General features: G+C 48.3%; 1 protein-coding gene and 1 long non-coding RNA gene across 4 annotated transcripts in view; both read right to left on the bottom strand.

Annotated features, from left to right (window-relative positions):
• The window catches only part of EIF4E3 (eukaryotic translation initiation factor 4E family member 3), a 115,960-nt gene extending 106,223 nt beyond the window's left edge, over window positions 1–9,737 (bottom strand). Inside the window, exon 1 of one of the 3 annotated variants that reach the window (XM_036877535.2) lies at window positions 9,500–9,737. In XM_036877535.2, coding sequence (XP_036733430.1) covers window positions 9,500–9,663 — 164 coding nt within the window. In that variant the 5' untranslated portion in view covers window positions 9,664–9,737. The remainder of the gene's footprint in view (window positions 1–9,499) is intronic. The other 2 variants (XM_036877539.2, XM_036877538.2) reach the window with 2 other exon arrangements.
• Window positions 9,738–12,789: 3,052 nt separating this feature from the next.
• The window catches only part of LOC118908323 (uncharacterized), a 28,127-nt gene continuing 25,502 nt past the window's right edge, over window positions 12,790–15,414 (bottom strand). Inside the window, exon 3 of the long non-coding RNA XR_008999246.1 lies at window positions 12,790–12,904. This is a non-coding gene — a long non-coding RNA (uncharacterized LOC118908323). The remainder of the gene's footprint in view (window positions 12,905–15,414) is intronic.

Here is a 15,414-nt window from a genome sequence, read left to right as displayed (position 1 = left end):
GAGTCATCACTGAGAAATCCGGCTGTAAACATGTAACAAAAGGTGTCATAGGATTTATAATTTACTTAATCAACAAAGATTCAATGTACACCTCCTTTAGCAATGATTATTCTAGACAAAGCTCTTGTTCTCGTGGAGTTTATGCTCCAGAACTGGCACCCTGCTCTCTGAATTCCCCAGACTCCTGAAGGCAAAGAAACCATGTTTAGGTCCTCTTTTTACTTGCCTGGGAGAAAGCAGGGTGGGAGAGAAAGCTGAGAAGAATACACATGCTGACTATGACATTCCTAGAAGGACGTATCACCAGAGCTGTAGAAAATCATGAAGCAAGGAATCTGGGTCTACTTTCACATTCTCTGAATTCTATGCCACCCTCCCACAGCATACAGCTGGAGCTGAGAATACAGTTATGGAATAATAAATGATCCTTAGATGGATCAGGGTTAAGGAATTTGAATTGTTCTACCATGAGCTTCCCCTCTGATTTAATGACATTAATGCAGTAACAGCTTTCTTTTACTAAGCCTGTATTATATGAAAGGGTTTTGCATATAATACCTCTAACCCTTACAGCAACCCTGCCAAGTTGACATCATTCCCACTGCACAGATTAGGAAACTGAGGCTTAGTGAGGCTATTTTTAAATAGCAGATCTGAGCTCTTTTCCTGGTCATTCTGGCTCTGATACTCAAGATCTTCCTCTTGGATAGTTTCCAGCATAAACCAAGGAGCCACTGTCAGCATGAATGGCCACTTTTAGCACATCCTGTGGCAGAGCCCTGTCTCATCCCTTAGATTTCTACTTCCTCTCTGTTCTCACCTGTCATCTCTACCCCACTGACCCCACCACCCATTTAGTCACACTGCTGGCAGGGGCAGGGGCAGAGGCAGAGACGTAGGATGCAGTTAAAATGCCACTAGAATCCCTAGCAATCATGACATCCCAAAATGTGATACACGGAACACAATTCAGGAAGAACACACCTACAGGTCATCATTTTCCGGGGCTGGAATCGGGAGGAAGATACTTCACCAAACAAAAGCCACAGTTGGGCTGCGGCAGGAAGGCACGAAGGCAGAGGGACCAAGAGGCTGGTCCTTGGAATCAACGGATCTGAGTTCAAGGCCCAAATCTGCCACCTACCAGTTGTGCGACAAGCCGACTAATGCTCAGTTTCCCTCTCTGAGAACGTGGCCCTTCCCCCACTGCTTTGCTACTTGGACTACATGAGCTAATGCTATATAAAGCATTCATACAGAGCCTGGAATCTCATCAGCAGCGGTGGCTGACATCACTGACATCGTCATTATCAACGTGGGCAGAACAGGAATTGACGAGAGCACAATTAGGGCTTCAAGACACCGAGCACATTTTCTAATCTGTGGGACAGAATAAGAATCCCAAGACTTGTGAGTTACCTACAGAACCAAGAAGCTCCTCTGTCCATCCTCTGAAAAGGAAGACCACCCAGTGCCAGTTCCTCTGGGCTGCAGACCACAGATGGCTACCACGAGGGCTGCTTCCACACAGACATGGCTAATCCAGAAGCTGCAATGGTTAAGGCAGAAGTGGGAGCAGCTCTTTCAAGGTCTGCCAAGTATGATTAGCGTAAAGACATCAGGGGAGCTCTTAATGCTACTTACCATCCAAACTCCCAAACCCAGCTCGATATTACTCCTGTGTGTCTTCAATTTAATGGAACAATAACAGAAAATGCATCGTAAGATTCCCTACTGCAGAACTGATTAATATTCCTTTTCATCTGGGGACTTAGGAGAAGGCAGAAGCCCAATAAGGTTTGGACCCACTATTCTACTTAAATGATTTCCAGGCACCTGAACACCATGTACATGCAAAAAGCTAACATGCACCTGACAGATTATCTTTATCTACTCATTAAAACAGGTCCCTGAGAATCTCCACAAGACAAAACTCTTCATTTAAGTCTGAAATGTTTCATAGCACTTTATCCTCTCTTATCCCAGAAATACTTACCGAGTCGCCAGTAACTGAAAAGACTATGTATCATGTGCTACATGCATTATCTGACTTCATCCTCATTAAAACACTGTAAAGTAAGTCATGATTGCAACCCCACTCTGTAGATAAGCAAACAAAGTCTGAGGGCAGTGACTTGCCCAAAGACACACAGTTGGCCAGTGGCAGACCTGGGACTTGAACCAAGAATTGCTTGGCATCTTTGCTCTTAATCACTAGCCTAAACTGATCACTTACTGTATGACCCATACTCTGCTGGTGTCATGAACACAACTCTGCCTCAAACACAGCCTCAACTCTGCTACAGCTCACAGTCCTCAACTCAGACTTTCTAGCCATTCAGATGTGCCTTGACCATTAACGATATGGTTGCTGCAGGCTAAGGTCATGAATAAAGTTCAGGGGGACATTTGTAAATACCTGAAGAAATAATCTTAACCATTACCCCGCCAGCTCTTAGCCGGCCACAGGAACACTTAGGAGCAACCTGGATACCTGGAGATGCTTCTTACAAAGAAATGAAGCTGAAAACCTTCCCCAAACACCACCTGCATCCACCAAGGTGTGATCTGTCAACAAGCAGCACCACCCAGGAGTCTGAGAGAGCTGCAGAGTCTCCAGGCCCCATTAGACACTTGCTGAATCTCAGGTGATTTGCGAACACATTAAGTTTAAGTTGTGCTGGCCTACGTCATCTAAATCAAGTCACCATAGGAAATGCTGACAACTCAGGAAGTAAAAGCTAATGAACTATGGGTAGCATCCTAAGAGAAACATAAAAATCACTATTATCACTAATGCATTTTTTTGGTCACCCAAAGTGATTATCAAGATGGGATTATCATTAAATGTGAAGGACAATCCTATAAAGACTTTTAAACATGGGATTTAGGCAGGGCTCTCTTCTTTTCTCTACAAATTTTGAAGCAGGAAGTCCTTGGCTTAACTGTCTCCCAGGAAAAGGGCCCCTGGTTTCCTTATTTTTGAAAGTAAGTGGTAGGCCCAGATTACCTCTCCAGTCCTGTCTAGCTTCCATATATCAGAATATGCAATATGGGAGAGCTGTGTACCACTCATTGTTCATATTCACAAGGAAGCGGCGTGCAGACGGGTTAGGGACATCAGTGTTCGGGGTAACACAAGTCCTTAATTCACATCCTATTTCTGCTCAGTATTAGCTGTGTGACCTCAGGCAAAGTGCTTCTCCGGGCCTCAATTTTGTTATCTGTAAAATGTTGCTGATAGGTCCGACTTCAGAATCATGAGGATTTTGTGGGTGTTTATGTACAGCAGCCAGTCCAGCACCTAACACATTGAAGTAAATGGTTTCAACAGGTTAAAGTGGAAAAAGACATTTAAAACTTTATATATATGGCATGATATATCCAAGTAATGGCCACACATGCCCACTGGATAGCATACAATAAATGGTTGGTGTAAAAAATGACAACGTTCCACCTTATAGAGAGATTATTTCATTTCAACCAAGAAAGCAACCTTAAAGGGGAAACTTTAAAGCCAGGGATGTGTCTCCTAAGAGCTGGTCTTCTTGCTGACTTTACTAACATCGGGCTCAGCTGGCAGAGGGAGCATCTGCACAGGCTCAGGTACATGATGAAGGGCATCTTTGTGTATCTGTCGCACCATTAAAGATGACTTCATTGTAATCACCGCGAGGTAGACCTGTGGCTTGCAGCTATACCAGCTTCCTGTCTGAGAAAGAAGTCACATACAAAAATGGTCCAGGACCTATTATCAACATTTAATAATGCATCGATTGACACTATCTATGTAATCTAAACACTTTAGTTCTGCATGCTTATTTGATTTTGATTTTTCCTTGCTTCCATCTATTCCCACTCCTAGGACTCTTATCTGATCTAAGGCAGGCCACTTTTGGAACTGTCATCCTGCCAGATCACTAAACTCCTGCCAGCTGTTTGGAAATGAGGAAATGGCATCTGTAATACTAACAGCAGGAAAATATATTTCTTGAGCAGCCAGTGCCAGGTAAGGACAAGTAGCTTTTCTGAGTGCGGATGTTTAGGGCCCTCAGGCCTTTCTGCAGGAAGCAACAAGTGACCCATACATAGCTGGAGAGGCTGTGAGCCCCTACGTCAGGGCCTTGCCCTGCCTGATCTACCCAGGGACCCTTGGCCCCTTGTAGAAAATAAAAGCCTAGGACAATAAAAGTGCCTGTGGGTTCAGAAAGGCAAGAATGGAAGTGGGGGGGAAGAATAGAAAAAGTTGAGATGCCAGCCACTCTCTCCCTGTCAACTATGGCATTCCAGGCAGCCTCCTGACCTCAGGGAGTCCTATTGGCCATTCTATGAACAAGACTGATTTGGGGGTCCCCTTTGTCAAGACTGGCCCCACTTCCCTGCATGAGATGTGTCATTTTGGAACACTGGAATCCGTGCGAACGCATCACACTCTGAAAGGTGGGTCCCTGTAGAACTCAGAACCTCCTGGGATTCGTCGTTGGTGCTACTGAAAGCTTAGGGCATGTGACTGGCTGTGGACATCATCTTCACATTCGCAGCCCCTCGAACAGTGACTGGCAACTACTCTGCTCAGTTATTTTGATCAATAAACAGAGCAGTAATTCTCAAGTGTCGATGCCTAAGGCATTTGTTACAAGGGCACATTCTATGCCTGGAAGGCTGAGTAGGGCCCCAAGCCTCAGTTGTAACTACACTTTGAGCAGCCCTGGGCAGAGATAAACCCTACTGGGGTGGGGTTGGTTGGAGAGGGATGCGATGGCCCACTTCTGTGATGGAGAACACCAGGACACAAATACTAAGCCCCTACTCTGAGCATTGTGATGGACCCTCTTGGGAGTGAGACATGAGGCAGTTAGAGGCTCACGGTCAAGAGGGAGGGACAAGGGAGAGATCAATGATCCTTAATACACTGGCCTATTGAAGAAATGCTGGGGGAACACAGAGGCGGCTTAGTCCTGCTGGGGCCAAGGGCTGTTTAAGGGCAGTTACAGCATTAGCGACGTAGTAAGGCCTCAAAAGGATGCACGGCAGATTTTCAGGTAGACAAAGGGGAGACAGGTACCCAAAGCAGAAGGAACTTCATGAGACAAATCTCAGAGACAAGTTCATGGATCATCCAGGAAAAGGTCGCAGAAAGTCATTAATAGAGAGATTGGTCAGCCCAAGTGGTGTTTTGGAGCTGGAGAGAGGGAAGTGACAAGGCTAGAAGAGGGGTGGGTTTCATATCAAAAAATGGCAGTATAGAAGTCTGTACCATAACCTGTACGTCTACAGCTTTCCCCTGTTTTTCTTTTCTTTTTTTTAAGCTGGGGAATGCTTTTTTTGAACTAGCATGGCCCATTTCTAAAAACAAACAACCACAACAAAACTTATCAGAGCTGCTCTGGGAAAAGTAGGGGCGGACATCCAGAATCCTGCCCCACCATGGAGGCACCCCAAGGTGATGAGAGACAGAGTCCAAATTCACTGCTGTGGCAGAGAGAAGGGCAGGGGAGGATTGGAACCACAAGTCCGTGTGCTGTGGAAAAGGCTAAGCCTGCCAGTCCAAGTGGGGAATTCCTGGAGAAGGGAAGCACCTGGGAGCAGGTGGCTAGTATGTCGCTGGGGCCAGAGCGCGCCAGTACGTCTGGGGCCAGGTCTCCAATGGGGGATCGACAATCTAAGTACAGAGCTAGATGGAGTACGGTACTTGAGAGAGAAGAGAATTTAAGCAACAAATGGAGAGTCCGACGGTGAAAAACTAGTAGGACGGTGGTGTTACTCACCCGCACCCCCCTTTGGATTCTAGTGTGGGACAGCTTGGGTGAGGCTCTGATCTAGGCACTGAGGGCAGGGCTAGGAAGGAAGCTTACATCCCAGGGAGAGAAGACAGGCAAAGGAAGGCAGTCACATGGAAAAATACAGCAGGGTCAGGGGGCCGGGAGGGCACCTCTCTAAGGTGACAGCTGAGCAGACACCAGGAGAGGGAGACACGGGCCTCAAAGACGACAGGGAAAAAGCGCTCAGGCAGGAGGCCCTCTGGGGCAAAGGCCAAGGCATTGGGTGTCGGAGAAAGAACAAGGGGGCCAGGGAGCCTGAAGGACAGGAGGGAGAGTGACAGGGAGACAGAGGGAGAAAGGTGTGCAGGGCGGGGCAGGAAATGCTGCAGAGCCTCGGGGGCTGTTATAAGAACTCTGGCTTTTGCTCAGAGCGAAAAGGGGTGGGGGTGTGGGGGCCAAGCTGCGATATGCTTTAATTCAGTAGTAAAGGGCCCCCTCTGGCTGCTGTGATGGGAACGGACTATAGGCAGTAAGGGTAGAGGCAGGGGGAGCAGGCAGGATGCTCTTGTACTGATTTGGGTGAGAGAGGTGGTGTGGTCCCGGGTCTAGGATGGAGGTGGTGAGAATGAATTGGGTTCTGGACACATTTTGATGGAGAATCAGTAGCATTTGTTGACAATGCATGAGGGAGTTGAGGGTGGCGGGAGAAAGATGGGAAGGAGGAGGAAGGGGAGAGCCACCAACAACTCCAAGGTTTTGGGGCTGGGCACCCGGCAGGAGGGAGTGAATGTGAGCTGCCCTTACCTGAGATGGACAGGCGGAAGGAGGCAAGTTTGGTTGGGAAGTTGAACAGGTGGTTTGACACATGTTGATTTTGCACATGTATCAGACATCCCCATGGAGAGAGAGGGGGAACTAGATGCAGAAGGGTAAAATTTTGGGAATTACCAGCGTACAGATGGAACTGAAAGATGGAATGGACAATATCACTGGATGGAAGAGGACATAAAGAGGCCTGAGAACTGTGGATTTTAACTCAGGAAAGGGGATGAATGAAAGGAAAACAAAGCACTTAAGAGTCACATACCCAAGAGTTGCTTCCTAGATCAGGACCCAATTTTAAATACCACAAAAGGGGTGGAAAGCTCCTTTCCTATATCCCCAACCAAAAGTACCCCTCAAATGCTTAAATCCTTAGACATACAATCTAAAAAAAAAAAAAGGACCTCCTGAAATGTACTGAAAATTCAATTAACTAGACTGAGGGGCTCTCCAATTCATGCATGGGGGAATGAATTTAGGGTGCTGGCTTCCTAACACTGAATTCAGACAAGCTGCTCCAGGGACTGTTAGTGTGGTGGGAGGAGAGGCTGGCTGGGGATTTGGGACCCAGAATAACCATGTTAATACCAGTAATGTATTAAACACTTATTCTATGCCAGGCACCTGTGTTCGTGTTTCACATTCACTGCCTTCCTTTAATCCTGCAGAACAGCCTTATGAGATATATTCTAAGATTACCCCCATTTTCCAAACAATGAAAGGGGTGCTCAGGGCAGCCAGATTGCTTGTCCGTAGCAGACAGTAGGTTGGAAGGGAGGCCAGGCCAAGAGGTTAAGTGCTAAAGGCAAGGTTAAGTAGCAGGAGACCTCTGGCTGGGAACTCAGAAGTGACGTCCCCAGTGGCAGACAGCAGCTATGCTGGGGCTGCCTTAGAGGGGCTCTCCTGAGACCCTTCCCACTCTCTCTAGCAATGTGTTTCTCTGGTGGAAAAAGTTGCAAATGAACCTCTAGAATACAGTGTTGCCCATAACCCCCAGGAGAAGGGGGACAGCCTACATAAATGCAATGGACCCAGAGAAGTGGAGAAAGTTCAATAAAAGCTATGGGATGACTGATCGGGCAAAATGAATTCCCATGTGCAATGTTGGAACTAACTCTGATCTCTAAATTAATATGGCCACTTCTGTGAAAGATTTGGACACAGTGGTAATCATGTATTTCATTTGATTACCCGGCTTTTAGAGAACAAAAAGGTGCAAATACATGCTAGGAAAGCTAGAGTTTGCTTCTTCATTCATACTTGCCATGTTCTCACCTTCAAAGATACCAGCTATCCTAGAGAAGTTCTGTGTTGCTATTAAGATATTTTAGACCACTCCTAAAATGCTGTGCCTATAGGTAGACTGATTTTTGACCTGTTTAAAAAGAAACGCTCTTGATACTATTTCACCAGTCACCAGTCTCCACAATTTAAATAAGAGGTCCAGGTTTTACACCCTGAAAAGGATACCACCTAACAACAGCAGTTAGAGCACACCTTTGAAAACAAAGACACATGTGATATCATTCGGCTCAAGTATGCCAAAATCACTCTTGTTATGACAGTAAAATGCTCTCTTAGCATCCATATCGAAAGTGAAAATGTTTTGAAAAAATGAGAGTCACTCTATCTACCCCACCTCCAACTTCCTTGTGTCTCCGGAAAAGACAAATGCTCCAACTGTCAATTCGTATAGATGGGTGCTAATTCCAACAGGAAGGAGCCTATCTCCCTAGCAAAGGTTAGTATCATTAAAAAAAAAAAAAAACTCTTGCAGCATTTTAGGCAAGGTCTTTTAAGGCCAGATATGTGTCTAATAAGTAAATTTCACAGAAAACTGCCACATTTCCTCCTTACACTTAAGCACACAGCATCATCAAAATTTCCATAAGCTCTTGCGACAACCTCGAGGTGTCACATCGTTGGGCACCCACTGTGTGACAGAGACTACCAAGGGGCTTTGCAATCATCTAGTTACTTGTTTGTCAAAAAATTCTTGGGCCAGCCACCATTCTGGGTGCTGGGGTACTTCCAAGTTTGTCAAAAACAAAGTCCCATTTCCCTGGCCCTTAACAGAGGGGCAAGTGTTGAGGGATAGAGACAGATTGAAAACACACAGGTTCATACAGAATAGGATGCGGTGGCACTGAGTACCAGGGCGAAAAACAAGGGAGGGCACAGTACAGAACAGGATGATTGGACAGTGGGGTGTGCCGACTGAGATGCGGTAGTCAGACAGGCACTTCCGAGGAGATGACACCCGAGCTGTCTGTCCCTTGGGAGAGCTGGAATTGTCCCCACTTTGCCCACAAGGTGAGGTACTGCTAGCAGGCGTGTGGCTCCACAGTAAGCGCTCAAGAAATACCTGCCCCGTGGATGAGAAAAAAATTCAGAGGTGTCTCTGGCCGCTTCGGTGGGGCACGGGGTGCAGGCGCCCTCCGCGCCCCCCTAATGCCGCCGCCGCACACCTCCCAGCGGGCTGCTCCACTTCCCCGCGCGCTGTCACAGCGAAGGTCGTGTCCGGAGCTCCCCAGGAGCCCCGCTCACGGCGACGCCCGCTGGCCCCGGCGGCCCCCCCCCCCCCCCCTCTGCCCCGCGCAGCCAGCCCGCCGGCCGCCGGCATTCTCCTCTCCAAGGGGCTGAAGGGGGAAGTGCTGCCGAAACTTTTGGGGCTGCGTGCACGCTCCGCCGGCCGGGAGGCGAGGCCACCGAGCAGCCGCTCGCCCGGCGCCCCCCGGGCTCGAGTGCGGAGGCGGCGGGGGCGCGCCGGGCCGGGGTCGGAGCCGCCGCGCAGCGGGCCGGCGGCCGGGCGCCTGAGCGCACGGGGCCCGGGGCCGCGCCGAGACAAAGCGGCGGCGCAGGGCGGGCGCAGGGCGGCGGGGCCGGCCGGACGCAGCGGGCCCGCGCCCCCTCACCTGTCGAGCCAGAAGGTCCAGGGCGAGTGCAGCGGGACCCCGCCCGGCTCGGGCCGCAGCGCCGACAGCTGCTGCAGGCCGAGCGGCGGCGCGGCGGCGGCGGCAGGGGGCCCCGGCGGCTCCCGGGCCCGGGCGGGGGGCACTGCGGCCGGGGGCATCGCCATTTTCTCCGCCCCGCCTGCGAGGCCGGCGGACGCGCGGACCGCGGGGCGAGCGGCGGCTGAGTCACCCCCGGCCCCCGCCCTCCCCGCCCCGCCCCGCGCGCCCCGCCCCGCCCCGGGCCCGCCGCCCGCCGCCCGCGCGCCTGGGAGCCGCCGCGACCGCCGGGGGCACGGCCCGCCCGGGGCCGCCGAACAAAAGCAGGCCGGCCCGAGGCGGGCGGGGGCCCACTGGGCACAGGCACGGACCCGCGCGCAGAGGACCGACGGCCGGGCCGCAGGGAATGCAGAGCAGCGGCCGGGGCCGCATTAGAGGGCTTTGAGAGTCGGGACAACCGGGGACCGTCAGCGGGCTGGTACTGCAGCCCGGCGGGAAGTCGGCGAGATGGATGGGCAGGCTACAGAAAGATGGAGGGATGGAGAGATGGCCCAGTGGATGGAGTTTGAGATGCACTTGACGGGAGGGGAGAGGTGCACAGAAATACCAGCAGTGTGCAGGATGGGTGGTAATGCTGGCAGATGGCAGGAGGAGGCTGGAGGGATGGAAAGGCAGATGGAAGCACAGTTGGATGTGACAGCTAGATGGCAAGGGGAACCGCTGGCCAAATGGATAAAAAGACTGGAATGGCCAAGAGTGCACTGAGACGGGGCCAGGCAGACAGAAACCAGGAACCACAGACCTGGGCATGAGGTTGTAACGGGTCAGCTTTGCATTCCTCACGGTGACCGCACGCTTCCTAACTCAGCAGATTTGAAGAGACGAGGCCCCCCATCCCACCCTCTTTGGGGTCACCATGTGTCCACAGTGAGCAGCCCAAAATGTGGCCAACTTCAAAGGAAGGTTCCCAAAGTCAGCTGAAGTTCTCCAGGCTGGCCTCAAAGCACCCTCCAGGAGGGAGGAGGAAATCAGGCAGTCTTAAACACACAGCCCTCTGCATTAGGAACCTCTGAGTACAGAGGAACTCCCTATGGCCATGACTCCTGATCTAAAGAGGGATCCTCCCAGCATGGTCCCTTGCCAGGTATCTGTCAAATTCTCCTTCAAAAGGAAGGAAGAGATGCAAGGGCATGTGAACACACATGTCATAACTGGCATGGGCACAGATGTCCTCTGGAAGCTTGAATTTCTGGATAATCCCTCTCTGTCCTCTAAGAGCTGTGGATGTAGAGTTTCATCTCCTCACAGATTTGCTACCTGACCTACATACATTCTGCTTTTAGCCTGTGCATTCACTCAGGTGGACTAGAACAAGAGCTGCAAAACCAGATGGGTTCAGGGGCTTCACATGCATCAGAAACGCCTATTAGGAATCCCAAAAGAGGTGACTTCCCTAAAGGTATTCAAGTTCAGATAAAATGACAGGGGAAACAGGACCACAGTTTTGCAATCTCTGCTCCACACATAATTCCTATACAACGTACAGTGCTGAAAACAGTGACATATTTATAAAGTCCTTCTATCTCTGAGATACGGGGCTTTTTTTGGTTAGATGCACTTTTTCGTTTAAAGTCTCTTATTTTTTCAAGAAAAGGCATATATGACATTGTTCAAGTTATTCTGAGCACGTCATACTTAAGAACTCATTTAATCCTTACAACAACCCAATAAGGAACATATTATTATTATCAGCCCATTTTATGGATGAGGAATTGAGAAGTTAAATTAATTCCAAGGTCATGCAGCTAGTAAGCAACAGAGCCAAGATTTGAACACAGATATTCATTCAGACTCCGGAGTCTAGGCTATTAACTGCCAGGCTCCACTGCCTCCCTAACTGGAAAACTATCAGGTCCACACAGTAAAACTAAAGCAATGACTATTAAGGCCCCTTCCTTCCCAGGGCTATCAATCTACTTGTCCAGAGGAAACCACTGTTCCGTTTCCTTCCGGAAATATGTAAATACGCACATAAAAGTTAGTATCTAGATAGATAAAATGTGCACCTATCTATATCTTTTATAACAGAAATGAAAGCATATTATACCATTGTGCACCTCCTTATCTTTCCTAACATTATATATGGAAGATTTTTTTTCCCATATCAAAACATATAGACTCATTTCATTTTAAGGGCTGCAAAGTAATCCATTGTAAAGAAGTAATATAATTTAATTCACCAGATTTAAGTGGTTTGTGGACAGTTTTTAAAAATAAATAATGCTACCATAAGCATTTTTATATTTAATGTCTTTGCACAAGTTTATCTCAGAATAAGTTTGGAGAAGTAGAATTTTTGACTACATTTAAAAATGTGACACCTATTGCTAAATTACTGTACAAAGCGGTTACACTAATTTATATGTGATTTATAAATAATGGTTGTTTCTGAAAATTTATATTTACTAGGTCACAGGTACCAATAGACAAGTCTAAAGTTGAAAGGGAATTTCTGCTTTCTCATGATTAGAACTAGCCCAACTATCAAGTTTAGCTTCTTCCTTATGTCCTTTAATAAAAACTTCAACCAGTTATTTTAAAAGTTTTATCTGCAGTTTCTAAAGAGAGTATGTACCACATGATAAATTACTTTTAGAATTTAGAACTAGGAATAGTCTGACAACTTTTCTTTATTGAGCAACAATTATGTATCTCCCTCTCTTTTTGCTTTGGCTTCCAGGATGCTCAGAATTATATTTAATACTGAATGAATTCATCTTCCAATGAAGAAGCATCACTATTTTTACACATTAATTTATTCCTATTTTTATTTTAATGACCTAACTGCACATATGCATCTTTTACTGCAAACACCTCAAATCTATTTTAAAATTAGGTGGTATACAAAAAAATAAAATTTAAATGACTTTAAGATTAATAAAAGAGGTCAGGCAACATGCTAAGGTGGGAGGCAAGATGAGAACAATGGGCTTAACTTTCATTCCCTTCCTGTTTGAAATATTAAGAGACTTAACTATTGTTATTGCTCTTTAGAAGCATCCATAGAAGATAACAAACTAGGAAAATCACCCTCATCTTCCCCACTTTGCAACTGAACAGAGGAATTCAAATTTCAGGGTAGAAAGGGAACTTAGAGATTACCTAAGTAAACCCATCATTTTACAAATGAGGAAACTGAGGCCCAGAGAGGTGAGATGACTTACCCGAGGCCACAGCTTTAGAAAATGACAGAGGCAGGACTAGAACGGGGTAGCTTGAGATCCAGGCCAACGCTCTCCCACTGTGTACCACGCAACTCAGACGACTTGGGGTGGCAGGAGGGAGGAAGAGAAGGTGACCCCACAGCCCCTGGCAACGAAAACAACAAAAAGGACTTCAGACACTCATAAATAATTAAGCAATTAGCTGCAGCAGCTACTCCCCTCCCCTCCAGCATCCAGTCACCAAGGCAACTTGGGCAGGGTGCCTGCTGGTTGCCTAGTAACCGTGTGGTCTGCTCCCCTGACATGCTCCCTAGGCATCAAAGGATATGAGAGCCGGAAAGAGTCTTAGACAGGGATCACTATTCCAACAGCTTCACTTTCTAAGTGGGGAAATGGAGGCCCAGAGAAGCCGAGTAACCTGCCCAAGGTCACACAGCTACTCTGAGGCACAGGCAAGCTCCATTTCCAGTTGTTTTCCATTACACTATGGCTGCCTTGGGGATGCTGCAGATGGAGGAGAGAAGGGCTCTCCACAGTTCCTAGAAGAATGAGAAAGTAAGAGCGAGAGAGCAAGCAAGAAAGAGACAGAGACCTTGAGCTCTCATATGCAATTAACAGGAGCTGGTAATCCCATCAGCCCAACTTTCATCATCTCTATGGCAACATGGGTGAGGCGGGTACTGGTTGCCTAGTAACAAGTGGTCCTCTCTCTTCCACTCACATCCGGCTCCCTGGGAGTCAGGAACAGTAGAATATTGTAGTTGGAAGGGAAGGCAGGGATCCTAACTCATCTTCCTTTGACCAATGAGGAACCTGAGGTTTGCAGACAATGACACAAGGTCACACAGACACAGCTAACTAGTGACAGGGTCTCACTGTTGGCTAGCCAGCCTTTCCTGAATTCCCTCCATTTACTGCCTATGTTAGAGCACTTGGAAGGGAAACTCCACTCAATAAAGTTAAAACCTGGGAGAGGAATGGTTAGTGGGCCCCTGGCATTACTTCTACCTCTTGTTGAAACCGTGGTAATGATGCACACAAGGCCTTGCACACAGATTTGCACGAGAGGTACAACGTGCACCATGAGAAAACCCAAGTGGAGAGCCAGCTCTCCCCAAACCACAGAAGCTTCGTCTCCCTCTGTGCCTCCACCTCCATCTGAGCAGTGGGCATCCTGACAGTCCCTACCTCCTGAGTCATCATGAAGATTAAGTGAGAAAACATGTGAGGTTCCTGGTATATAGCAAAAATGCAGTAAATGTTAGGTATTCATTTATTCTACATGTCTGCTACGCAAATGCCACTGTTCAAGGCTCTTGAAATTCATTAGTGAGCAATACAGACCAAAGAACTGTCGCAGGGGAGCTTCCTTTCAAGTGGGATGAATATGGAAGTATAAGTGTATACACATATAATAAGAAATTTGTTGGATGGGCAGAGGAACTCATTGGCAATATGCTATGTTTATATTACTGGGCTCTTTCTCTAAGACTGAGAAGTTTCCTGTTTACAGGGTGTGATTCTATAAATATGCAAGCCTGTTTGAATGTGGGAACTCCCGGTTTCCTTTCTTTTGAAAGCTCAGAGGAAAAAGGAAGGCAGTGGCCACTAGATGGCAGACCTCGGTCTCCCAGGATGCCGGGAGCGGAAGGCACCAGGTAGGAGAGCAGGCCCTGACTGAAGCATCCGGCAAAGGCAAGTGTCCAGGTGGTCAGTCCTAGGAGGGGTGGGGGAGACTTGAAACACTGCTGGGACACTGCGGGCGCCGGGTGGAGGCAGTAGTGTGGTTTAGGAGTGATTGCTTTAGTGAGACTGAACCCTGCTTTAACCAAGATCCTGCCTTGCATGAACTGTGACCTTGGGAAATTATTAACATTGCTGAGCTCCACATTCCTCTTGGGAACAAGGAAATAGTATCACAGGTCGCTCAGAGACAGCTGGAGGGTGTATGAAAAACATGTCCCACGCACCTTGCAAACTGTACATAGGGAGCACTCATCCAGTGTTACTGGACTAGAATGTAAAAACCCTGAAGTTCTGGTTCAGGGTTGCCAGTGGAAGGAAAAGGGGTAAAGGAAATGGCATTTGTTAAGCTTACAATGAGGAGACTGAAGTCCTCCCAGGTACTGAGCCTGGAAACTGTGACCCCGCCGTGCAGGTGTCCCAACCTCCACATCCATATCCATCCATTAGCCACAGAGTCCTTGTTTTGCTCTCCTGTACCCCTTGCACTGGTCTTGCAACTGATACCACCCAATCCCAGTCCTCCCCTCCTGAGTCCCAGCCAAGTACAACAGCCTCCTAATCAGTCTTCCTGCTTCCAGCACTTGCCCATCCAGCCTTTTGCCAGGCAGCAGCTTGGGCAACCGTCCCCAAACACCAATTCGGTCACGCGGAGAGTGCTCCCCTAGCTTCTTACTGCTGGTCAGGATAGAGTCCAAGCTCTTCCCATGCTGGCCAACAGGGGTCAGCACCTTCTGGATCCTTCCTGCTTTCCAGCTGCATGGCTGCGCTTGCTTACTTCTTGAAAGCTTCTGGCCCCCTCGAGGCATCTGTGCATGCTGTTCCCTCTGCTTTGCATGACTAGTCTCCTCTCATGCTCAGGTCTCCCAGGCAAGATCTTACCCACATGCAGCTCTAGAGCACATCCTCTTC

This window comes from Manis pentadactyla, chromosome 1 (assembly GCF_030020395.1).
Source record: "Manis pentadactyla isolate mManPen7 chromosome 1, mManPen7.hap1, whole genome shotgun sequence".
Lineage (NCBI taxonomy): Eukaryota > Metazoa > Chordata > Mammalia > Pholidota > Manidae > Manis > Manis pentadactyla.
Note: the sequence above shows the minus strand (reverse complement) of the source record. Positions and strands in the feature narration are given on the sequence as shown.